General features: G+C 45.1%; 1 protein-coding gene across 6 annotated transcripts in view; it reads left to right on the top strand.

Annotated features, from left to right (window-relative positions):
• Positions 1–741: 741 nt before the first annotated feature.
• The window catches only part of Lov (jim lovell), a 37,341-nt gene continuing 10,798 nt past the window's right edge, over positions 742–27,284 (top strand). The window contains exons 1-3 of one of the 6 annotated variants that reach the window (XM_070669279.1): positions 742–1,418; positions 8,036–8,293; positions 26,263–26,656. In XM_070669279.1, coding sequence (XP_070525380.1) covers positions 26,466–26,656 — 191 coding nt within the window. In that variant the 5' untranslated portion in view covers positions 742–1,418; positions 8,036–8,293; positions 26,263–26,465. The other 5 variants (XM_070669277.1, XM_070669278.1, XM_070669280.1 and 2 more) reach the window with 5 other exon arrangements.

Below are 27,284 nucleotides of genomic sequence, written 5' to 3'. Positions count from 1 at the left end.
TAACATTACTAACTCGCCTTGTGCTAAGTGAGAATAAACGTCAGCTATCGATGCTGCCGTGTCTAATTTTTTAAGAAATATACATTTTTACGAAACAGAAAAATATTCAGATTATTAGATTATTAGATTATTTTTGGGGCTGGCTCGCACAGGAGTTTCATACCGGCGACGATCCGGGAACTCGAAAGTGCGATAGATTTCGGAGTCGCAAAGAAACGCTTTATTTTATTTTCCTTTACAAGACACCTCGAGCTCGCCGAACGCATAAAAAAAACGTAAACAGATTTACTCGGCGTTGAGCTCAGCACTTCCGAGAATTCAGTCGAGCCCGAGCACTTCCAAGAACTCCGTGGGAGAAGAACAGCGATCGGACCTATTGCTGTCTCACTTTTTTAAAGCGGTCGTCTCTTTCTAACTTAGTGCCGAAATCTCTAGCGGTCAGTCTAGTTGCGGAGGCATCGCGCGCGGACGTGTCATTAATCGCTCCGCAACTTCGTGCATTTTCGATCGCGCATAGGAAGTTTTCGCACACGGACAAGTGTCGACTTTGTCGACTCGGGTACGGGCAATCATTTTCTGCACACCTGAGGTATCCCGCTCGTCGTTTTGTGCCCCGTTTCGAGCTCGGAAAAAGTGCTTCGGAACGCCAAGGTTATGTAGCAGGTGTCGCAGCGCAGCGCTGCCGTTCGACGAGCGTTACTCCGCGTATTATTCGGGCATTTCCGAGGCGGCTCCCATTAAAATTTGTCTTCGGCAAGCTCCGGCAACCGTCACCGCCAGAGTGCGGGATCTGCACCTCGCGCGTCTTCTTCGTCGCGGCCGAGAACTCTCATCCTGTTTGGAGCAAAGTGACTTTTACGGAACTCGAGGACGATAAAGTGCGCGGAGAACGTTTCTGTGTCGCGGCCGGTCTCATTCGCAGCGCAAGACCTCGGCGTCGTTTATTCCACCGACGAGGATCGACGGGTGAATCAAATTATGTCTTTCGAACCTCACTTTACATCGCAGGCAGTTCCTTATGTCGAGGACGGCACGAGTGAAGACCCGGATGGGAGTAAAGCACCGCCAGGAATATCGAGAGTGCAAACTTATACAACGAATGATCGCCCGTCGCGCTTCTTAATTTTAATCGTAGAAAATCGCCGCGATAATCCACCGTCGTTCTTTCGGTCGTTCGGCTCTCGAGTGATAGTGTTAGTGATTAGTGAGTGATTACAAAAAAAAAAAAAAAAAAAAGCAGAGCAGTGTAATACAGTGTGGACTCGACACTGTCGAGTGATGTGAAGTGCTACGACACGTCAGGATAATCCAGAAAACTGCCCCGGAAGAAAAGAAGGAAGGAAGGAAGGAAGGAAGGAAGGAAGGAAGGACTGAAAGATGGAAAATAACCTACTTCAACCTAACTGAAAGCTACAAATGTAAGTGAACCGGCAACACGCCGTACATTACTCAATTGTAATTATCATAAAGAAATTATAATTTTCCAACAATAATGACGAATTGGAATCTTTTAAAAAGCTGATATAAAAATTAACATATGCACACAAAACTAAATTAATGCATCTCATAAATTTTCCCTTATGTTCTTTTTATTTTTTATCCACAAAAGATTTTCGTTCTTTTATTTATATTCTGTATTTTTTTTATTTTCGCATATTATTCTTTGCGCATCAGACTTGTTTGTAATGTATAGATGTAGTTTAAAATTTTCTTACTGTGCACATGACATTATTAATTAAAAGTTTTGATGATGAAAATATATTCACTTGTATAATATGAGAAGAATTTATAACCGTGGGCGTTCATCCCTTATTGGCCCTTGGGGCTATGAGAACTAACATTGTTAAAATATATAGGGAGAATACGCGGTCTACACGAGATAAATCTATACCGGTCAATAATAATTGCGTATTGCAAAGCGAGCATTAAAGTTCTTGCGCTAATAATTTTTTTTTTTTTTTTTTTTTTAACGCAGACAAATAGAAAAGAATTATTTTAAAAATGATAAATATTTATTTCCACCCAAAAGTATTTAAATTCTATCTAATTGACTCTTGTTAATTATTTGTTAAAATATGCATAATTAAATATATTAATGCGTCCGTAATATTAAATTTTCAAGTCCTCCCGAAATTAGTTCGATTGCACGTGAATTGAATATGTGTGAGAAGGTTCGCTTTTAGGGGATACTTTTGGGTGGATCTGGCACCCAGCCCTATATATGCGCCTCGCGTCGCGACGCCGTTCGTTCTCGCGATAGAAGGGAGAGAGATAGAGAGACAGAGAGAGAGAGAGAGCCGACGGAGAATGAGAAACGTTGAATAAGTTAGAAGCTGAAAAGCGCGGCACTCGATCGCATCGCTAATTACACCTGCACAAATGCATTGCGATACGCAAGAAGAAGGACGAATTCGTGACTGAGAATGCAACGTTCAAAAATGAACGAACAATGAGGAACGGTTGGAGAAAATAATGCAAATCCCGCGGTGCCCGAAACAATAACCCTCGAGTGTCGGTCGAAAACTCTCTTGCAAGTTTCCACCCTTGCCTGACTCGTCCCGCCTTGTGATCGGGAATAGGATCGTGAAGAGGGAGAAAAAAAAAAAAAAAAAACCCGGTGACGCAATCGCTTTTAATCCTTGTTACCGAGTCCGTACATTAATAACGGAATAAGCTGATTGCGACGATTGCGCAACATATGGCACTGCAATGTGATACTTGATAACAACCCGAGTGGAAATATATCTAGCTGATTTGATTTCGCGGCGAGAAATAAAGTTGTCGTTTAAGAAGAAAAAAAATAGAAACGAAGTCTGTCCAGTATCGGTCATCTCGTCACTGTTCAGCGCAAACCGTGTATCTAAATAGATGCCTGAACGTTTTTTTTTTTTTTTTTTCGCCGGGTACTTGTTTACTGTTGTCGAGCTGACCTTACGCAAAGCTAGCTCGACTGCCGAATTCGCCGGACAAACTGGTTCTCGCCGTCCGCACCCCGCGCGTACTCCACCATGCGAAGTTCGAGCGCAAGGTGCCGGCCGATGTAAACACACGCACGTACTCACACCACCGCGCCGGTCGGCGGATCCGACGACCAGCAGATTCGGCAGTCGAGCGTGCGTTGCGTAAGATCAACAAACAACAGTAGACTAGTACGCGGCGAAAAAAGTTTCGATACTTACGTTGGCTTTTCTAGCTCGTTATTAGATCGTGATAATTATTTAGCGCCGAGTACGTTTCGAGTGTAACATTTCTGGCTCGGTGCTGGGCAGTATTGCTAGACAGTCACGAGATGAGCCACGAATTGGCCTAGTTAATTATTAGATAACAGTGGAAATCAATTTCCACTCGGGGACAACGTTAATACGTAATTAATTAGAACAATTAAAACGAGATTTGCTTGATATAAATCGAAGTCAAATAATTAAGGGTTGTATTAAAATTTTAATTTTGAAATTAATTTTAGAATTATTAAAAAGCGGGTTCGGGAAACTCGCGAAATCATATTGTGAGCAAAAACCGCGATATTTTGCAACATTAAAAGCTTAATTGGGAAATTTAATTAACATATAACAATATTTAATTAATAAGAAGTTAAACTGTGGGAAATAGGAGAACGAGGCAGGAATTATGTTTTAAATTAGATGTCAAATTTGATGGAATACATTTTTTTTTTTCTTTTTCCGAGATGTATGCTTTTGAAAAATTTATTTAAAGTATTAATAGAAAAAAAGGACAAGCAACTAAAAGAGAATAATTAAATTAAATTTTTAATTATTAATTGACAGTTTTAAATGTGTATTCAAAACATCCGCGCTTGTATTGTTTCTCTTTAATCATTAATACTCGATCAATGTAAATATTGCAGTGTTCTAGGTTGCATAAAGTGCTCCTAAACTTTTCAGAACTATCACAGCTGCTATCGATATCCCACGGCTGTTCCATCTTCGCGCAGTATTCCTCAATACCACTTACGCTTCAAAACTTTCACCTGAGTTTCAACGATAAGATTATTTATATGATACGATTGATATTGCAACGCAATATAGGCGCGACGTTATTAATTAATTAATTTCTTTTTTTTTTTTTTCGTTATATATTTATTTTATTAAAAATTTTATTCTTCGCAATTGCAGCGTGACGAAAATATAAATGATATTGTTCATCTTCAAATTAATACGTGGCGTGTGAACTTTCTTTTATAATTACGAATCAAATTGAGCTGATATTAATTACAGCGTGTAGCGTATTATTATAGAGGGATTAATTTAATATTAAAGTTGGGACGATAATCTCTAATAGATCGAGCCATCCAGTTACGAGGGTTTCCGCAAAAGAAACTGTCACATGAATCAGACGAGATTGATAACAAACTCTAATCAACGAAACGTGCCGGGGGTACTTTCGACGCGTTCATAGTACGCGCGCCCTACGACGCGAATGTATATACATTCATCCCTCTGATTAATAGTCGAACGTTACTTCTCGCGGATACCTACAGTGCCCCTTTGCCCTCTCACCCCGCTCCCCCGGGCTACTTCCTTGCAACCACCCGCGAAAGTAAGTAGTGAGTGAGCGGCATTCAAGGGTTAGTGACTGTAGGGATGCGGGGATGGAAAATGGGGGTGGAGGTGGGTGGTAGCTCCGACGGCAGGCAGAGAGTAAGAGTAGGAGGACTCGCGCGGCCGGGTGGCGGGTGATGGTGCCGGTGGGTGGCGAAAGGGTGGTAGGGTAGGTACACCGAGGGTACGGCCAGATTTTAACGATTCCTCTGCCACGGAGTCTTAAGAGAAAGAATGGCGGGGATGGGTGAAATGAGAGGGGAATATCGGGGGTAGAGACGAGGATGTTCGGAGGTATGGGTATATGGAGTGTGGGCAGGGGACGGCGCGGAAAGAAGAGAAGGGAGGCAGAGGGTGGTAAAGGAAAAGACGACGCGAGGCGGAGGGTGAGGAGGAGGAGGACGGAGCAGAAGGGGGGAGGGGAAGGGAAAGCCTCGCGGTGGCGGTCGGCAGGCGGGCGAGGGGCAGACGAAGGACGCGAAATGAAGAAATTCTATCTACATTTCCAACCTTTCATGCAGCGTCTTACCCCCTTCGCATCCCTTGGTCTTTCTCTCTCTCGATCCTCGCGCGTTGCAACTTCCTTGTTCTTCGTCTTCTTCTTTTCTCCTTCTTCGCTTCTTCTTCCACAGCCGTGCTTCGTTCCTTCAACCGCCAAGGCCCCTTTCCGCCCTCGCTACCTCTCATCCTCTGACATCCGCCATCCCCCCGACGATCTCCTTCTCTCCGCGCGATGTCCCCTCGATCCGCGCTCTCGCGGGCAACCACCCCGCTGAGACAATACGACCAGCTCGACCCTCTGCCACCCCCTTCGTCTGTCCGTCTTCTTCTTCTCCTTCTTCTTCTTCTTCTTCTCTTCTTCCGCTTCTTCCGTTTCCTTCCCGCAACTCTGTACTACTCCTCTCCCTACGTACCCATTCTCCTTCAAGTCACTCTAACCCCTTGAAAACCGGCATCGCCACCACCCGCCCACCACCATCACCATTGCGACTAACAGAGAGTATACGGTAGGGTTGCTTCGGTGCTTTCATTCTTTCCTTATCATCTACCCTCCCCCTCCCTCCCTCCCTCCCTCCCCCCAACCTTTCCTCCCATTTCCTCTCAACCCTCGGCGCCTCTGTCCCCCTCGCGTACGACTGCGCTCGGCACCACTTCTTTCCCTCTTCTTAAATACAAAAGCGAAAATTTTGCTTATTAGAATATTTCCAGGAGGCGCTCTCCCCCGCGGAGCCTGCTACGCCACCAACTCCACCCCCCAATTCCCACCCGTCTCTTAGTCTTTAGCGAGAGTTCGCGCACTCAAGTGTGACGGCACCGGGGGGCTGTGTCGGTGTTGTTGGATATCTCCTCTCGTTTCTGGCCGCGGCACGGCGGACGACCGGTTGGCGGCCATTACTATGATTGTACGCGCGCATAACTTTAATTATTATTACGCGACGGGACCCCTCTGCCCGAAGCGGCAGTCCGAGCCCGGCCGTATGACAATAAGGCGCACCGCTTCAGGTACTTTGTTCGGCCATGTGTGTAAGTAGATCTCCGAGCGCACATGCAAAGGGGATCCCCGCTAAGGTACACGCGCGCGGCGCATCTCCGTTCCGGCGCACAAAGCCGGATCGAGAATTTTTTCGCGCTCGTTGTCCACCGAGAAACACGTGGATGCCCCTTTTCCTACCACTTCGCCGCGGAGGGAGAATCGTCTCTTTATCCTCGTTCTTCTCGGAAGGCCAATCGGGCAATGCATTACGTAGGGACGACCGGGTTATAATAACAAGTGAGAGGAGCAATTAAAATATGCAATAAATTTTCCTATCGACTTATGTAATAAGTAATGTAATATCGTCGTCCGTGATTAATATTTCACGCCTTGCGTCACCTTTCTCGTGACATGATACAAGATCGCAGCGCGCTTTCTTATTTTTAGTGATAATAACTAGGGACTTCGCGCAACGAGCGCGTCAACATTTCTCTGATAATGACGCTATTCTTCCCCGACTGCCCGCGAGAAGACAACCACGGCAGTCGCATGACTTGCGAAATCTCGATGATGGATGTGACTTGCGAAGCGCATTGCATCCATGCGCAACTATAGCGGCGCAAAAACTTCACACACTAATTTATGGTCGCAGGAAACGCGAGGCGAAAACTCGTTCCTCGCGTTTCTTACCTTCAGTTATCTAACGCCTTCGGAAAACTAAGGAAGATCGTTCGTGATCGCCGACAGGACGCGTCATTTTACTCGCCGGAATTCTCCACGCTATAATATAAAGTAAAGTAATCGCCAAAATAATTCGCGATTAATCCGGAATTACAAATAAACCAGATTTTTTTTTTCCTTTTTTTTTTATAGCTCGTAAAATACGATGTACGTTATTAATCGTCACTTCTGATCGGCTTTCGGAAATTTTCCTGCAAATTTATGCACCGATGCGACGCACACGTGTGCACGCGCACGGACGCGCACATGTGTTTGTGTGGAGATGGTGGCAAAGTGGGAAGTCACTATCTTCGTTAGGATCCTAAAAGGAGTCGGTCGCGATTTCGCTAGGTAACCGAAGAAAAGCGGCATGACGGGGGGTCTCCCTCGCACTCGCGGGAGCGCAGAGCCGACGCTCCTTTCGAGTGGCGCAAAACCCTCGAAATAAAGCTGGGCGCGATGTAAGATACTGAACGACAGGGGTGGCTGCTGCCGTTGAAAGAGAGAGGGCGAGACTGCGACAAACAATGGAAAGGTAGTCTTCGCGGACAATAGCTCGTGTGGAACAAACACATCTTACCCGTTCGCCGTTTCTCACCCTCCACCTCTTCGCTTCCTTCCCCCTTTTCTCCTTCTCTCCTCGTTCGCTGACACGTAGAGCGTTCCACGGGCATCGGGGGAGGAAGGGGGTGCATTCTCCGCTCTCGCAATGCGGATGTCGCGTGCTTGCGTTTTAAGGCCTTAAAAGCTCTAATATTTCTATGCATTATGCGTGCGCGGACGAACAATGCGAACTGAAAATGAACGGCGCAATGACGATCGGCCATCGTTTTTCCGACCAGAATGCGGGAGTGCACTCGCGAGCGGTTCGTGATACGGACAGCATTGTATGGAATATTTCGATAAAAGATTGTTTTTTTTTTCTCTTTCTCTCTCTCTCTTTTTTTTTCTCTCTCTGAATTCGTGACGCACGCGGTTGCCTCGACTTTTCTGATGAGCGCGCTCGTGTCCGTCCACCGTTTTCACGGCCGTCGAGTCCGATAAACTTTTTCCCCTTTTACCGTGATTTTATCGATGTTGTTTTCCGCTTAAATGCCGCCTACTTAAAATAAGATACATGTACTTTTCACGGATTATTTTGAGGTCGTTAAACTTTTACCTGGCGTAGTAATTTATCTTAGGAACATCTTAGAAATACGTACTTCTTGCGTTAAACCGCGTGCATATTTGCGTTGAAAAATTAGCTGTGAATATTTGCGAAAATCTTTACTACTGTTCGCAGCTGCCACAAAAGACAAGAGAGCTCCCGCGAGGGAAGGGAGGAACGTGTTGGAAGAAAAAGGACTTTCGCGCACGTTCTAAGATTCGGAATCTCGTCTTTAACCCCCCCCGCAACTTCCACCCTCTTGGTATCCGATGTAATTCCACCACGTACCTACATAGCCTCGGGTGCCTTCGGCCGGCAGAGGTTGCGAAAGAGACTTGAAGCGCTACGATGGGAGAGAACGTCGCAGTAGGATGAAAGAAAAGGAGAGAAAAGGTACGTGCACGAAGTGGGTTGCGTAGAAAGGGAAAGGGTTACCTCGGTCTTAAGTGTAAAAGATTATCGAGAGGCAGCGCGGCTTTAGTATCGAAGGAACCGTAGACGACGACGACGACGACGACGACGACGACAGCCCGTCACTCTTTCCACGAACAGGAGGATAAGCGTGATGGGTGAGAGGAAGAGAAAAAGAAAGAGAGAGAGAGAAAGAGAGAGAAAGAGGTTGGTGGAGGCTCGTCGGTAAGAGAGTTGGGGGTACGGAGCACGAAATGAGGGTTTCTGAGTTTTTGCCAGACGATCAATAAAAGTCTCTGTGCTCTCCTCTTATACTTGTCGTATAACGAAGTAGGCTGGCTGCCTCTAAGGGGTTTGGGTGCGTGGCCCGGTGCGTGCATTAATTCCACCTCCGCCACCTCCGTCCGTCTTTCTCTCGCGCTCACCCTCACCCCGTCTCGCCCATCGGAAGGGCCAAGCCCGGCTCTTCGCTTCCTCCTGCGCGTCTTCTCCTTCTTTTCCTCGTGCCCTCCATTCTCCTCGGGCTCGTTCGGGTTTCCTCCACAGTGCCCACACTCTGCTTTTTCCTTCCCTTCATCTTCCCGCTTCGACTCATCAACGCTCGGTGCCTATGAGAGCACGCACCCGAATACGAAAAGTCTTCTTACGCTGCGAGGGGTGGCTCGTTTCACAAAAGATATGTTTCACGTTCCTCTTCGAATTCCGATTCGTCATATAATTTATTTCTATTTTCACCGTTTACTTTAGAGAACATATGTAATTATAAATACGCGCGTTCTGTAACTCGTGTAAGATTCATTTAACTTGTTACATTCTTTTATTTTATTATTTGCGCAATTCTGAGTTACTTTCGGCGAACATGAAAGCTGAACAATTTTCAAACAATCTCGTATTTCGTACACGTTACTTTATCATCTTCACGTGTGCGCGTACGTGTAACGTCGGCAAGCGCATCGCGATATCTATAATTATCACGGCGCCGCGACACCGCCGTTGCCGCCAACTTTCTTCTTGACGAGCCGCCCGGTCGAGCACGCAACTTCCGCGACGCCGCTCGTCTCGCTTCCCTCCGTCTTTCCTCACACGTAGTATAATAATGTATTCTAGTTACAGTTCGAGTATAGGTAACGTAGTAATTCAGTTCGCGGGATCGGTCGGCGCGATACCGCTCGCTCGGTATTCGAAGTTGCAAGTAAAAAAAACTTGCTGCGAATAAAATCGGACACGTAAATTCTTCGAGCGTTGGCGGCGCTCGATAATGAAATATTACCCGTGCCTAAGTAACCGTGTAATCAGGACATTCGCCGGTTTTTCCCCCCAAGAGAGACATGATTAAGAGATCGCGCTACGCTGGTTGCAGACCTCACTGCGAGAGTCCTCCGTAAACTGGACACTCGCCAAGGCACACGCTGCGTCGAATAGATACCGAAACGAGGGCCGAAAATCAGGAAGCTCGAGAGCCATTAATTTTGCTCATATAATTTAGTCAGATTACACGGCTAATGCAATTTTTAAAACTCACAAAAGGCGGAGGACAATCTTCACCGTGAAACTGTTATTGAAATTAACATCGTGAGTTTCGGAATTTCTTGTCGACAAATCCCGCCTCGTGAAGATTCATTTCGCAACTATTTCACATTAGTGAACATTTTGAAATCACCTCAATATTATTTAACAAAAATGGAATCATCGCGCGGATAAGAAAATATTACAGCGGCAGGTATAATCAGCAGGTGTGCGTTGCGTCTTTAAAAAAAAATTCAGGCCTCGGGTTTGTTTCGTTAACGTCTGATTCGCGTAAGAGAACGAGTTCAATCTGCAGAAAGTCACTTTCATTTTTCTAATTGATAACGATACCGGGAGGGAAGGAAGGGAGGTCCCGAATGAATCATTTAACCGCCTTAATTATGCACGGAAGAAGATACCAATTCCCGAGCAAAAGCGTTGCAGATGGAAAGTTTGTTCCCCGCAAAAATCCTACGCTGCGTGTGCCGTCAAGAACGGTCGCGAAATTTATGGCAGCCCCCGCGCCGTGCCGGAACTTCGCGCGAGCATAACGCGCCTCGAGATGTTCTCCGCGTAACCTCAACGGATGCCGCGATCCGATCTCGTTTCGCTTCTTCTTCTGCTTTTTCTCGCACCCCGACATCCGTGTCCTCCTCCATCTTCCCCGTCTTCAGCGTGTCCGGGCGCCGACACGCTCTCCGACTTACTATACCGCATCACGCTACCACCCCTCCCGTTCACCCTCCCTTAACCCTCGTTCTCAATCGTGAATTCTATCGCGCATCCGTAAAAGTAAGGACCATAAAACTGCGCGGCTCGTAAGTGCTGGTCGGTCAAATCAACGGCCAGTCTCCATCGATTCTCGATCGGTCTTCGTGGGAGATAAATGGCGCGCGTGTCTCTCGTGTCGCGACAAGATGATTTGTTCGACGATTCGTTCTCGTTCCTCGGCTGCTCGCGGACAATGTTTTTAGATCAACAAGACGTTTGAGTCGCCGGACCAACTTACGCAAAAAAAAAAAAAAAAAAATGCGCCGATATATATTTTATTCTATATATCAAAGGACGATTTCACTTCCAAAGATGACTCGCATAAATTTGGCGTACGAACAAAATGGAATAACTTTTCAGCCGAGCGCAACGAACGCGGCGCGAACACTTGTACGAGTTAACAGCGGGAAGGTCAACAAAATTACGATCCGAGCGATCCACTCTTTCCGGTCCGATCTCTTTTCTCATGCCTCGGACGCTGAGCATCGATCGGGATTTACTGGACCGTCGCGCATTGTCTGCTTTCACAGTGTTCTTAGGATACGCGGTCTTTGAAGCGTGCATCGCGGCATTGTCGCTCTGAAAGAGATTGGCCTACATATATTGTACGCCGACGGACGAAGTCCGTATGCTTCCTTCTTCAAGGACAAGACTTACACGCCTGCAAAAACTCGACCGTGTCCCCACATAAAATATTAAGTCTTCCTGTCATTAATACGCTTCGGTATGTGTCGACGGTTTACGATCGCGTTCTTCGATAATTATTAAATTACCCTGAAATAAACGTCCGTCGAAATCACTTGAAATATAACATGTGACACTAAACGGCACCGTGAAATACATGCCGTTTATATAGATTCCAGCTAATATTGTCAACTATTTCGCCTGGAAGCGCTTATTCCTCACTCTCTGTCCTTCTTTCGGCGCGCCTCTCCGGTCCTGTCGTCAGGAAATTATCAAATTAGATCCCCGCGAAAAAGAGCGAGAGATCCAATTTGCTACCGCGTCTCCGCGCTAAATAAAAGTGGTACCCTAATTCTCGCCATAATTGATACGATCGCTGGCGCGTAAGAAGAACCGTCCTCGTTTGGAGAACACACGTTCGGCCCGTCACGCTGTTCGAACGCGCGGGTTCGCGTCGACTTTCGCTCGGAAGAACGGAGCACCGTCGAAGTCGAGTATGCGGCGCGGCTCGGTGCTGCTCGCACCGATCGGATTATCGATAAGTATTTAAGCGCGGTGGAACGACAGACGGGCGCGGAGACCAGGGTGAGAATTAACGAAAACGTGACTCGGCGTTGACGCGATGCGCCCTGACGCTGCCCCCCGCGACGATTCTGGGTAATTAATTCACAATGGGGCGCCGGCTGGTCCCCGGCCACTTCTTCCCTTTCTTTTATTTCCTCTTTGTCACTCTCTCACCCGCCTTCTCCCTTTCTCTTCTCGCTCTCACATGGCGTACCTAACGCACGAATCTTCCTCACCCTTTCGATAATATCGATCGCGGGGTTTAGTTAACGGTTTTTCTCTCATCGTACGTACACACGCGGTCGCTCGCCACGAAGATCCAATCGATCGAGGATCGATTTCGTGCACGACCGTGCGGCCCTCTCCTTCCGCGGTTTCTTACCTCCGCGCGTACACGAGCGAGCCGCCGATAAACAGCGGATTTAAACGTTATCTAAACGACCGTAACACGTACTAATACGCCGGGCTCTCGCAATCGGAGGCGAGAGCGAGTTTTCATCGTCATCGGTGACCGACGGACAATCGCGGATAAATGGATTGGCGATCGCCGGGACGGAATTCAGGTAAAGATTATTTTATTATTCGAAATCGTTGCGATCACGTATGTGGTATACGGTTGTCCGAAGAGGCGCTTGATTACGCGACGAAAACTCCACTGTTGTAAGACCTTTTCCAGCAATCTTCGCAACTACCATCCATCTCGATTAATTTAAATGCAGGCAACGTTTATAATGTGAAAATGTAATTACGAGACGTTACCTTCGAATTGAATTTTTAATTTAATACGAGAAAAAAAATAAAATAAAATACTATATATGAAACGAAAGTTTCTATTTACGTGCTGGTTTTTTGTAATTAAATATGTATATTTCAAGCCGGCTTGTGTTTATTTTTACGTGTTCGCGATCACGTCACGGCGAATATTTAATTTTTAAATTTAATAAAGCGTAGCGGATAAATTTTTTACATAATTACTCTTATCTAAGTTCTCACGTAATTGAATTTAATGCGTTCAGCTTAACATAGTCAATTGCACACGATATTCAACCAGTGCCTGGCTGTTTAACGTCGTCACAGTGATCACCAGGGGTTGCAGAGCGTTTTAAAAATTAACGTCATTACATAAACAGCGTCCTCACAAATTTATATTTCGAGTCTTTCACTCCGAATCGAGAATTTATTCGTACGCTATGTTCATTCGATACGCCCGAAGGTGAAATCCAAGAATTCTCCCGTGAAAGTCAGGATTTCTCATAATAGCAACGCAAAAAGCCTAATTGTATCATTGAATCTGATATTCTTCGGTTTTTATATCATTTTGTAGTTGATGGAGTGCAACCAATTAACCATCAGATCGAATAGAAAAAAAAGAAAAAAAAAAGAAAAGAAAAAAAGGAAGGAAAACTTAACGGAAGTCAATCAGGGCATAGAGATTAAACGCGGGCGAATTATTTTCGAGAAAACGCGTACTAGATCGTCGGGTACGCTGCTCGCATTTCAATATCGGTCGATATTTTCCGCAGCCGCATGATTATTCGCGTTCACCATCGCCGATCGGCCATAGCTGCTTGATAATGGACGCGCTGGTAACGTCCTTCCGCGAAACCGTCAGTAACAAATAGCGGGCAAACCGTTCGAAAGCGTTCTCCGCGGACCATGATGCACGCGACAAACGTGTAACCGCAAGGGAAGGAAGGCTCGCGGAGAAAGAAAAAAAAAAAAGTTTCGGGAGAGCCAGAGGGAGGAGGAGGGGGGGGAGGGACAGACGAGGAAAGAGGGAACGAACGAGCGGAAATCAAGCGACGAGAAAAAAAAAGAAGAGAGAGTCCGCGACCGAGTGGGAGGGGGAGGGGGGAAGAGGGGGCGAAGTGCAGCGGAGAGAATCGAGAGAGGAAAAGAGGAAGAAGAAGAAGAATTGTCGGGGGGGAGGGACAGAAAAGGGGCAGGAGAAGGAGGAAAAGGTGGAGGATGGTGGAGAACGAGAAGCGAGCGGGCGGAGGTAGCGGGCGTCGCGGCGTTGTCCGCACACGTACCGGCGCTTTCTTAATCATCATCTGTCTATCTCTCGGCATTAGTAGAGAAGAAAGAGGGAAACCACGCGGCGAGCGGTGGCGGGTCTAGTGGGGGCGAGAGGGTACCGAGGAAGAAGCGAGCCGAGGATGGATGGAAAAAGAAGGAGCCGGCCTGCGGAGAAAGAAAGAAAGAGAGGTAGAGGGCCCCCCCCGAAAGAGTCGCAGAGAAGCGAGAGGAAAAGTACGCGAAAAAGAGACAAAGAGAATAGATGGGAGGGAGCGAGCAAGAGCGAGAGCGCGGTGGACAGTGGGGAAAGGGGAGAGTACGCTTCTTACTCCGCCCAGCATCCAAGATGGCGTTGGCAGCGGCTCCCCTCGTCATTAAAATCAATAATTAAAAAATACATCCGTGGGCACCTTCGCTTTTCTAGCGTCTCGTGACGCGCGCCCGCCGCCACCCGCCCTCGCGGATACGCGCGTACGCGCGCGCGCCACCGCGCACGTGTGACGCGGGTACGTCGCGCAGCATGAGAACCTCTGCGGGCCGCTTCCTCCTCGCGGGCGAGGAGAACGAAACGAGAGTGGGGTGCCCGTCGCGCGTGGAGCGCGTTAAGGGTAAGCGGGGGCGACCGGGAAACCAGAGGGAACCACAGGGAAGGGGGTGCACTAGTGGTACCAGGCTCTGCACCGGCGAAACCCTTAAACAGGGACACAAGGACGGGTGGATGGCTACGGGAAGTAGGTACTTCTCTGTGACCACCTTGTACCCCCGACGTCGTCTCACGCGTGCATCCCCCGCCCAACTTCTTCCCTCTGCTTTGTTCGCCCTACCTGCGCGCTGTTCAAAACTTACCGGCAAACTGGATTTTCGGAGTCTTTTAATTACCGCGGTTATTATCGCGCTATGGAATACTAATTAATTCCGGCTGGGCTCGAGTGTGAGGGGGCAACGAGCGCGAACGGACACGAGCCGAAGTTTCCCGCCGCGCGCGAAAAATTATAAGAGATCGGTTTTTCCACCCCGCCTGTAATTCCTCGTCATTAGGGCGTGCGAAGGTGCGCCGTCGGAGTTCCCGAGAAGGAACGCGAGACATTGTCGCCGCGGTCACGATGACTCGAAAAGAAATAGCGATATCGTTTTTTAACGGAAATTAAATCAAAACAATTTCTTAGTTTCAACTAATTGATTTTTAATCTTGTTAATTGGCCGAGGAATTAATGAGACGTTTAGAAACAGCGGAGCTCGATAGAGATCAGTATAAAATTAATGTCTTGGGCGTAGCGTTCATTTTTGCATTCAATATGGCAAGTGATTTCAAAGAATGGATAACACATGCGCTGAAAGTATGTGACATCAATCGATTAATTTAACGAAGAGTCATCAATATAAAAGTATCACGTGTAAAAATTTGTAATGTTAATAGAAAGAAAAAAAAAAAAAAAAAACCCGCGGTAGCAAAAATTTCTTTATACTGCGTTTCGTATTTCAGTTAAAAAGCGCTTTCGCGTCATTATGAACCATCCGGTAAAAGAGAATTTGTTAACAATACGAATCCCGCCTTTGCAATTGTTTGTGTAATAAGCGGCTTACGCGCGGACTCCGGAAGATATTACTGTGTGCGTGTATTTATAATTCTCGCTAATTTTCATCAACTCTTAATGTTCTTACCGGCATTACGTTCGCGCTAGAAAACACAGTGCATTGAAATCGTTACGAAGAAATATCGTTCCGGTGACTTTCTCCCGTGCTAAGTGACGTCATGCATTGTGAGCGATAAAAAGTGGGGATAATGCACAATCGGTTTTGAGGACAACTAAGGAGGTGCCACTTACAGCTGCTTGTACTATAGACAGCCGTGGGATTTGCACACATTCGTAAAACTTTATGCAGTGCTAACAGCGCGAGCGTAATCTATCTAAGTAATCGCCCTTTAAGAGGAATCGCGATATATCTTCGGCATTTACTTTTGTAATCAATATTTTTATTTTAATTTGTCTTTGCTGCCGACTATTAATATACCGAAGATCGAATGGCGAGAAGCGGCGATTTTACTAATTGCAAAAAAAAAAAATAATTATTCAAATAATCCATGGCTCCAGCGCGCGCGAAGCTTTTATAAATAAATCAGGATTAGTTTTCGTCATCTTTTGATAATTATAATAAGAGATCCATTTCGTTTTAACACTGTTGATGGAAAGGGAATTTTTATCTGCGCATCTAATAAGTGATTAATTAAACTGCCATTGCAAATGTCATTTAAGAGTAACGAGTGCTTAATAGATTAAGAGAAATGATCGAAGGGAAAAAAAGGTTAATCGTTTCCATTGTCGGAAGGACGCAAATGCGACACGTACGCGATATAATATTAATTCAGCTAGCAGAATGCGCGCTTCACAGCGCCCGTTTGTATTTTTCGCAAAAGTGATATACCTGTCGAATATTTAATTGCGACCCGGAGGATATTTTCACAAGAAATACTGCAATAAGAATCTTCATTCTGTGCGATTGAAAGTATCGGTAGTATCCCCCTATGATGTTTCCTAACATACTGAAAGACGTTTTTTCTTCCGAACCGATGGACTTCTTGGACTTATACGATTATCAGCATACAAGAGAGGGGTCCCGTGGATATATTGGAACAATCCTTTCTCGATTACCTGCTCACATATCTGAAACCCTTTTCCGCTCTGTTGGGCAGTTAACACCGGGGTCAATCTTGCCGCATTACACACACATGCGACGTCGTAACATAATATTCATATTTACGGCCTAATTCATATAGCAAAATTCAATCCTTGGGCTTTCAACGCTAAACCGACGAATAACTGAGAATAGATCGAGAATTTCTCCTGCCGATGCCAGCAAAAGGAACTTTTAGCATTTAGTTCTTTCTAAAATACAATCTATTCAGAAAAGCTATAATAATTTACGTTCAGGTGAAACAGAAATTTACATTTTACTTTCTAATTTTTGTGTTACTATTAAAATGTAGTAAAAAAAAAAAAAAAAGAGACGTGGAACATAAGCTAAAATGTTATATTTAAATTTATTAATTATTAATTTTCTTATTTATTATTTATTAATTAAATTTATTTAAATTTTAAAATATCTTTTATGGTGAATATAAATGGTTCCGAACAATTTTTATTTTTTATTTTTTTAATTTGATAATGTTCCGTCTAGGAAACAAATCTTTTTCTTTTATTTTCTTTTTTCTTTTTATTTTTACTTTTTTTTTTTCTTAAGAACTCAAAAAAAAAAAAAAAATTACAGCTTAAATCACTTAACTTTTTCTTTTGTCGATTAGCGCCGGTTTTAATCGCGCGTAAGAACTTATAAAAACGGAAGGGCACGAACGCGGGATATAAACGTAGCGCGAATAACCGGATGCGAACGTCCCTAAGATTCGTCTTAGCTTCTCGCTCGCTAAGCAACCTCCACTGTTAGACGAACTTAGTCCGAAAGTTTACCGTAGTCGTTTGCGGCGGTACGTTATCTGTCATGCAACCTTGGAGCAGCAGCTTAACGAGGGACTGATTATAGCCAGTCGTAACTTAAGGGCTCCCTATAACGGTCTCCCGATGCGAGGCACCAGCCTCTCGAGACACGGGGAGCATTATTCGAGGACAATCCGCGTGACACAGGTGTCCATTCAGTTGTACGTGTGTCGTGCCACCCTCGAAGATTTCATACGAAGTAAGAAAGAATCAGCCGAGCGAGGCCTGAACCGTGAACAAGGGTGCGTTCTGTCACGTATCGTTGAAAATTCCATAACGGATACCTGCCAGTGCATAGCTAATTGTTACGTGCGAGGTAAAAATGTGAGGGAGTGGAAAACTATTTTCTTACGACAAAGGAATAGAGTAGGATTGAAGGGATTGCAGAAGAGGGAGAGAAATAGAAAAGGGGGGCAGAAGAAGAGAACGAGAGCTCTTATCTCTTCACGGGTAGATAGAAGAAAGACGAGCGGAGGAAGATAAAAGAAAGACGAGCGGAGGAAGATAAAAGAAAAATAAGGGAGGGAAGGTAAGAGAAAAATGGAGGAAAAGGGAGAAAAATCGTGGGACAAAATAAAAGGAAAGAAAGCGAGAGAAACACATACATATTTTCGCACAGTGCGCTCAACCGGTTGTCCCCCCGCTGGAAAAAAATGCATAGTAGAACGCATAGTAGAACATTGGACAAACCAGAAAGATAAAGAGAGAGAGAGAGAGAGAGAGAGAGAGAGAGAGAAGGGGGGAAAGAAGAGTATGTGTGGGTGAATGAGTGAGAGATCGAGCCAGCGAGCGAAGGAGGGTCCAATGGGCTGGTACCCATCCGACTGGAGGTGGTACAAGGAGGTGGGACTCTTCGTCTCGTTCTCCACTTTCAGTGGAGCAGTCACAACTCGACTGCTTTGAGAGTCGGGTTGTCTGGTCACCGTTCTCATACTTTCCCGCCGCGTGCATAAACGTACGCACACACACGATCGGCACACGACTGCCACCTGCGGAATAACGTGCGCAGAATTCGGGGTGCACGCGTTCTCCAAATCGCGACCTGTGAAAAGTACTTGCTTCTCGCCAGTGAATCCGTTGGCACCACGTGCGAGATGGTGCGCGGCTGCTAGGAGTCCGTTGGATGACGTTGGAAGAAAAAAAAAAAAAACAGAAAAGAAAATGCGTCACCGCGCGATAACTCCGTAGGCGAAACGTCCCGCGGACGGGGTACCGACTGGCAATAAATTCAAGCACGTATGTGTGTTTCTTCGTGGTAATTGTGTCACGTGCGTTTGTGTGTTTTGGCCCCCGATAATTTCATCAGATTGCAATTTTATCGTCAAAGACCCTGCAGAAAATAATAATTGTTAGAAACTAAACAACCGTCACCGGCCGTGCGGGAGCAACCCAACGTCGAAAGACTCCATTTTGTTTCACACCTCAGTATGGCATTGGTGGCCATTCTTGTCATTAAAATCTTTAAAATTACTCTTTAAATCAGTGCTTCATCGTAAAACTATAAAAAAGAACTGCTGCAACTTTAATTGTGGGTGAAGCAATGAAAAACCGACGATATTAAAAAGCCGAAACGTTTTTAACGAATAAAATTAACATAAAGAAACTTGAAAAATGCAAGAACGAATAAAATAATAAACTTTTTACAGTGGTTATTTTAATAATTATTAAAAAAAAGTAAGTCTTAAAAAAAAATGTGTAATTTAATCTTTCTTTTAATTTTGCAAGCGAAACGTAGGAACTGTTTTGTTTAAAATTTGTGAAAATTGTATGGAAACGTTGTAATACTCGCGGAAATAATTATGTCACTGTCGTCGTATAAAAATATTTTATGGAACTCGGACGAAAGCTGGTATCAGCACGAACCCAGTTCGCCACCAATGGCATTGAATCAATCTTGTCGTCGGTCCCTTTATCGTGCATTCCACTGTTTCTTGGCATTTTAAGAGCTTCGTCTTCGGTTTATCTATAATCAGTGATGCAAAGTGTTAATTGGACATATAATCAGCACAAACTGACATGATCTACCTAGAAAGAAATCGCTGAAAGGAAAAATAGCCGGCAGCCTTAACCAACACAAACGGTCTGGGACTAGGATTTTTAGAACGTTCAGGTACTTTTTTTTTGTATAATGCTTTTGAAGCTATTATTCTGACTGAATAAAGTACGTGAGTCGAGGTCTTTTTGCATGTATAATTTGCAAATTATTCGAAGAGTTTTCTAAATGGTCGTGAAATTATTTAATATCGTTGCAATAAAAATTCGACAAAATGTTTGTCCTTTATATTTATTTCATTATCATTTAATATTTTATAGAGAATGTCTGATAAATAATATGCCACTTTTTATAGACGGATAAAACGGATTAATTGAATAGAAAAATTTTTTTAATTTTGTGAATTTCTTAATTGTTAATGAAAAGATTTATTAATAATTATTAACTTTCTTTAATGTCTCGCGATTTGTATATAAATTGTCACATGCAAAAGATTTCGATTCAAGCTAAATAAAGATGTGATACGGTAATTGCAAGTGGTCTGTAGAAATATTAATATATTCGTACATCTATTTAATGCAAACGTTTAAGCAAATGCATATTGAAGTTAAATGCGAACGTATAAAACATTAGAAAAATGATCATAGTCATTATATTTGATTAATATTGATCATATCATTGATCATATCACTCATTTATTAAAACAATATAATTTAGAAATAATCATTTGTGAATTATTTCCAAAAGAATTTAATAGAATAAAAAATAAAAGTATAGAGCGAATATATTAGTTAAATATTTTTATTTCTCCGTATAAGCTATTATTATTCTGCCAAAATCAAGAAACATTTAAATTTTATTTCTAAAAAATTCTGTTTTCGAATTGTTTCCCGAAACACATTGAGCGATATTTTCAAACTTCCAAATGAACCTAACTTCCTTGCGACATCGCGAGAATTAAGTGTTACAATAATATTGAAAAACTTCCGTGTATCCAATCATGGGTATTAATCCGCAAATATCGGTATAAAGGCATATTAAAAAGAGCACGAGTTGAGCAGCGTAGGCTTTGTTAAGATCTTAGCGATTTCGATGGATAATATATCGCAGCGGAAACCGGGAGTGCTGGTTAAAAGCATGAGGGTTGCACATTTTGCATCGGCCGGTTTTTCCCAAGGTAGAATGCGAGGAAAGGGTAGTTTTCGTGGTTCCAACGTTGGTTAGAGCGGCGCGGGACAAACGTCGGGGGGAGGGGAGTAAAAAGAAAGAGACCGAGAGGCAGAGGAACGAAAGACAGAGGGAGAGCAGAGAAGTTCGGTTTGTACGCGCGTGATGGACGGAGTTGTAGGAGGGATATCGGTGGAGGAACCGAGATAGAAGAGTGGGGAAAGGAAGGAGAGTTGGATTCGCACATGAGCATGAGAGCGAGAAAGAGAGGCCGAGCGTGAGGGAAGACAGGTTAACTGGCGAGCGAGGGAGCGAGCGAGCACCCCGCGAAGAAAGAGGCCCGCTAAACTTGGACGAAGAAGCAGGGTGGAGGGAAAGATGGGAGTATGTGTGGAGGCTTAAGAGAGGGGCGGGAATCTTAGGAGGGGCGCCTAACGTCACGGCGCATTCACTCACCGGCCGTCGCCGACGCCGCTCTGTGTGTCGCCCACGCAACCCGCACAACACGGTCAGTTCTCTCTCAACCACCCCCTCGTGCGCTGTGCCGCGCACACACGCGCTTTCCTCCTGCGTAGTGTCTGTCCTTCTCTCTCTCTCTTACCCTGCCGACCACGAGATACGCGTTAACCCCGCACGCGAATCCTTTATCCCCCTCTGTACCCCTCCGCGCGCGCCCGCTGCGGAATGAATTTCCCGGTGGTGTCTCTGAGCGACTTTGTGAAACTTGACAGCCTAGTGTGTTTACCTGCGTGTTTGCTCGGTGGTACACGCCGTGGCAGTTCACGCCGGGCTCTCCTGTAAGTGCTCGCAATTTACGTTTACCGGTTGTTCTGGTGCGGTGTACCCGGAAACGTGTCGCCCACGTGTGCGCGCCGAAAATACTTTTGGGTAAAACTCGCCACGTGAGCCAACGCGGACGCCGGCTCGTGGTTTTCTCGTACGCGCCTTTGTGATCCGCTCGGCCGGTGAATGACAGTGAGAATCAGCTGATCGTTTAAAGTCGCAGTGCTCGCTAGCTTCTCGTATTTCACTTCTATTTGCCCCGCGCTTTCCGCAATTTTGTATTACGCTTAGCGTTGCCGCAGCGTGCTTACATTCGCCGTTGTTATCGTACGCGTGCGGTTCGACATGTGAGAATATGATATTTGTAAATTAGATCTTCGCGAGCTTTATTTTTATCATCTCTTCGCGCGCTACGAAGGTCAGATCTGGATCTTTGCCGAATAAAAAACATTTATTTTTACTTATCACCGCGCACGTCGTTATCGCACGCGATGTTGCACGTGTCCCTTCTCCAACTCCTTGCCTTTAATTAACGAAATGTGTGCGTCGGGAAAAAGAAAATACCCTCTTCCCTTTACCTTGCTTTCAATTTTGCTCTAATGTGCGTGCAAGTGCACAATAGACGGGTTTCATTGTTCTTGGCGATACGGTCTGTCTTCCCGCGCAAAATTCCTGCATCACCGTTGTCAATCGGATTGTCCCTAGACCCTTGTAGCCCCGGCATTTTCAGAGAATGCACGCGTCTTCGACGATGATCTTTGCGGGTATTGTTCGCAGTGAGCAGTGTGCTTGGCAAAACCGATCCGAGAGTGTTGCTGCGGATTGTGACGCGAGTGCCCGATACCTGAACGCAGATTACAGTTAACTGTGCGCTGTCCTTCCGTACGTGCGTTTTTTTTTTTTCTTCTTTCTGACCTCGAGATCGCATTCTCTCCGAGCGATGAGGGAAATCGGCGAATGCGTGCGCTCGATCGTTCCGATCGTGGCCTCACGACGTCGTCTTCGGACGGGACTTTTCGCATTTTCTGTACCCCCTCATTGCCTCGGAGGATTCTAATTTGGAGCCGAGCGGGTCGCATTAACGAAGAGGATTTGTGCCCCACACGCCGGAGAATCGAACTCGTAAGATCCAATCGTGGAGATTTCTAAGAGTTCGATCGGATCAGTCATGCGAGACCGGTGCTAACCCTCAACTAGCGGCATCCATTGTTTGGATTTGTGTGATGCATCCGAGCTCCGTTGCATACCTGGTATTTATGATTGCGAGCCATGAGTCAATTTTAAACGAGCGTTTAAGATGCTATCGGTAAATTGCAAAGTAGCCTACGTAAATTTCCGGCTGTAACGTGTATGAGTTCCGACGAAAAAAGAGGAACAAGATAAAAAAAAAAAAAAGATTAATAATAATAAAAGGAAAAGAACAGGTTGTGCCTCAGCCGTTTTTGTCGCCTTCAATAATTCGTAGACGAACGTAGCCTTTTAGAGTGCTTTTGCACGTTTCGAAAAACCGCATGACAAATATAAAAATAATTAACATTGAGTTTTTAACGTAGATTTTTGTCAAGTTTAACGAAGTTAGCCTGCGATACGTTGAACGGTATTTTTTTATCGGCGATATGTTTCGGTCAGGTAGAAAATTTAAAGAAACATCTCTCTATGTTCGAAACAAAAGAATTCTTGGGGAAGAGTTAAGAACACGTGCAAGGAAAAAAAATTAAAAAATCTGGAGAATTTAAAGTGGATATATAAGTCGATGTTTTTTAGACTAGCTGCATAGTTTTCCCGACGTAGAGCTCGTTACTTCGCCCGTGTTTTGCCAAGTCTATAATAGATAATGATTCGCTGAAGTGCGTTAGTAATATTGGATGTAGCAATTAATTTTCTCACATATGTACTTCCTGGATACCGAAGTTACGACGCTGAGGGTGGGAATCCGATCTTCTCGGCTGGCTGCCGGATCTCGTCGTATTTATGCTCTGAAAATTTCGAAATTTCCGTACGCGCCACTGGCCGTCCCGCGATTCCCGCGAGTAAACGAGTCGCTCGACGTTAATTCCAGTTCTTTTTCGTATAAATCGTCGCTTCATCCGACGAAAAGTTTCGAATGTTATGCGCCGGTATGACTAATAGTTCGCAACGTACGACAACGCGGAACTCCTCGAGACGCGGAAATGAAAAAGGAAAATAAAGCGCGGGCGAACGGCGGAGAGACATGGGAGAGTAACTGGTTGACGTAAATCCGCGCTTTTTCCGAACACGTGCGAGTTTGACAACAAACTTGCGGGGGAGTTTTCGACGCCGTGTCCAGTGGCGTATCGCGGGGCCGAAGTTACCCCTAAAACCAACCACCGCGGCAAGAGAGAAATGTAATCTCTCTTCTCGGCGCGCGGCACGTCTCGTCGGAGCGAAACGATGACTTTTTCAGCACCACTTTCGCCAATTTTCACGCTCGCCGTCGCGAGCTGAAAAACACCCGGCAGGCGTTGAAGAACCATCGCGATTTGGCCCTGCTCCTGGACGCCTAGGATTCGCCGTTCGTTTCCACTACGTTGTTGTTTGTCATTAGTTTTGCTGCGCGCTCGCCGCTTCCAGAGTGGGACCGTGCCGCGATCGTCGCAAGGGTGCCGTCGGCTTGGCAATTAATTATCCGATGGCTGATAGGGATCTTATTAATTGCCCGCTTAGTGCCGACGCCGACAGCGGCAGCAGGTGATTGACAACGCGCGGTGTAAGTGAGACTTCGCCACTCTGCTCGATACCGCGATTCTATTTTCCGAGATTTTCTGAGGCCGCGCGACGCAACCCGGGGATATTCGTTTCACGTAGAAAGCTCTTTCGAACGCAAATTGAGCGGGAGGATTCTCCTATTTCACATGCGGTGCGCTCGCGTTTCCCCTCGCTCTTCTTCCCCCTTTTTTCCTCCCGTGGTTTTATTATTTTTATCGCATTGTTGTATTATCGCCGGCGTAATTGCGACCGGGGATTATTTATCGAGCGCGTATCTGCGGGTGGGTTTTTTTTTTTTCAACCGAATGCAATTTATAACCGATGCTGTCGCATATGTGCGTATGACGTTGAAGAGCTGCACGCTCGTTCCAGGTCACGTGGCGCGCCTACGCGCGTGTGCCGCCTTTTGAATTAATTACGTTTTAATTATAAAATAAACGCGCGGGCGCTACGTCATTCGTTTCAATTCCTGTCGCGCGCAGATAATTAGAGGAGCGTATAGAAAGTCGAGGGTCATCCATTCCGCCAGGATCGCGCACGCTTACTCGTATGTTAAATAGTGTATTCTATTGAAGTAGAAAGAAAGAAAAAGAGAAAGGGGAGAAAGGAGTCAGTGCGCGAGCCAATTAAAAATGAATTTGCAATTTCGTTAAGTACAGCTCACATTATGGTCATCCCGTCGACCTAATTTAAAGTCGTACGTTTACGTGGAATCGCGTTACGGATAAAGGGCATAAAACAAAAGCCCCGGCTCGCATTCTCTCCTGTATCACTGTAACGTACCTCCTCGACAAGTTTACGAATCGCTGCAATTTAACGGATGATTGATAGAGACGGGTTACGCCGGTGGATAGTGTCTTCCGCCAGCTCTCTACGAATCGGACGGACGTATTAGTCAGCTATCAGGCACAACGCACAAATTTACTTGATTAATCCTTCGAGGAGATTCGCTCGCAGCTCGCTCGTTGCCGGTCCTACCCTCGCGTTATTATTCTTTCATTCGAAAATCTCAGGCAGGTGATTTCGATGCGGCTATATATTAACCTATGGATCCACACGTCGCTCCCGCAATGTGCATACTTTCGCGGAAAACTTCGCGCGATGCAATGAATATTAGAGCGTCGCTACGGGAAGGATGCAAATCAACCCTGGCCGTTCTTTTTTTTTTTCTTTTTTTTTTCTTTATAAGCTATTATTTTTTATCATGCGCGAAATTATTTGTGACCCGACGCACGCGGAATCGTTAACGGAGTGACGAAGCTGCTAAATATCTGGGAGGGGATAAATCGCTCGAAGTGCGATTCCATAATTATCGCATATTCGGCCGGATAAATAATTAACGCATGCACCGTCCCGGGAACAGCACGTACATATCTGATCAGCGACGATAATGCCACAGCGTAACACAGCTCGCAATCTTTGCAAAATCGCATTCCCGATACGGCCCGTTAGCTCTTCTTGTCTGAGAGACGAGTGTCTGTCGGATTCTATACGAGACTTCGATTGAAACGATTTTCTGTAACGAATCGCTCCCGACGTTTTGTTCCGTCTTTACATTATATTGTATAATGTTTTTTGCGAGAGAGAGAGAGAGAGAAAAAAATGTCCGTACTTATGGAAATCGAAATAGTTGATTATGATTTGATTTATTTTTCGACTTCGATTTGTTAGGATAACTGTAAAATGTGTGATATAAAAAGTATTAAATAACCTCGTTGGAATAAAATTATGGTTAAATAAATAGCGCGTGCGTTATCATGTTGGCTTCAATGCCAACAATAATTGTAAAACGTATATAACGTTTCCTGCACTCTGAAAAAGAATTACCGTTGAATTAAATAATTAAATTATCGCTAATTCTGCATATCCGTTTTAATTTCTGCCGTGCAGAAGGCACAACTTGATTAGGCGCAAGGCTTAACGCTCGGATGCATTGAACGTTATTTTTTTCCCAGCTCAGAGAAAACTCCATACGCGTTTTACGAATTTCCGTATTTCGAGCATGTTATTAACTTATAATTGGCTGGTTTGATATCGGCGCGAGCCCACATCGTCCGTGGATTCTCCGGAACTTCGAACGTAACGGAAAAGTCGAAGACCGCGAAACTACCTTTCACGATCTTCCGATACCAGCCGCGTTTCCTTTTTCAACCTTTTCTCGCTCTCCTCCCGTTCAATTTTCTTTGTGTGACCGGGCTCCCGTGATCCTAGCTTTAACTGGCTCCCTCTCGCATTTTTGATTTTAGAGAAACGTTAAGATTTGCATCGAGCCGACAAAGGAGGAGGGGGAACAAAGGAAAAATTTCCATTGTGATACGTACGTGGTCACGTGCGTGCATGGAAGAGGTAAACTCACGCAGGATCGTACAGAGGCGCCAGAAAGAAGAAGGCGGGACAAGGTGGCGGCTTCGCTAAGTCACCAGCTTTCGGCGGCAACGGCGAAAGAAAAATGTCGAGCGTCGAGAACAGTCCTAACAGAATGGCTCTGCAATCGCACTATTCTTTACGGTGGCACAATCATCTCGCCCACATACAACGGGCATTCGAGGAGCTGCTGCTCGCGGAGACGCTGGTCGACGTGACCCTGATCTGCGCCGACAACAGCGTCAAGGCACACAAAGTCGTCCTCAGCGCCTGCAGGTAAGTCTTCAAGAATCGTATCTTTCCCTCGCCGAAATTTTTCCCGATACCGAATCTCGCTCGGACCTGTCGTTTCTCACATTTTCAACGCGAGCTGATATTATTTTCTGCAAACAAGCATACGAATATGAGAAGCCATTGATCTATACAGTTAGCGCTTGAAACAATAATTTTCGTGCTCACTGCAATTTTGTAGAATAAACGAGTAAAGTATAAAGAATTGCTTTTATGTTCGTAAATAAAAGAAAAGATATCTTTTTTAACTAAGAAAAGATTTATGATGCCAGTAGTGATATATTATACTTACACTATTGTAAGTAGACTGTTTCATCTCGTTATAAAAAAAAAAAAAATTATATATATATAGAATAAAAAAATACGGTATAAGAAATATTAGTTCGACGGTAAAGATTTAAAGCTTTCTAAACTCTCTGTCGTTGCTTGGGTATCTTGGCAGTAACTTCCTATATTACTTGCCTCTTTAGCGGTTCCTCGCCGCGATTGAAAATGATCAGTTTTATTGAGCGGCGGAAGTGTACAGCGTACCTTAAAGAAGCAACGCGCACCGAAACCGAGAGTGTTTCTTGCGTTCGGCGGGTCTCTCTTATCGAAGAAAAATTTCTTCGTG

Source organism: Cardiocondyla obscurior, linkage group LG18 (assembly GCF_019399895.1).
Source record: "Cardiocondyla obscurior isolate alpha-2009 linkage group LG18, Cobs3.1, whole genome shotgun sequence".
NCBI classification, from domain to species: Eukaryota; Metazoa; Arthropoda; class Insecta; order Hymenoptera; family Formicidae; genus Cardiocondyla; species Cardiocondyla obscurior.
The sequence above is the reverse complement of the archived record's forward strand: the minus strand, read 5'-3'. Positions and strand labels throughout refer to the sequence as shown.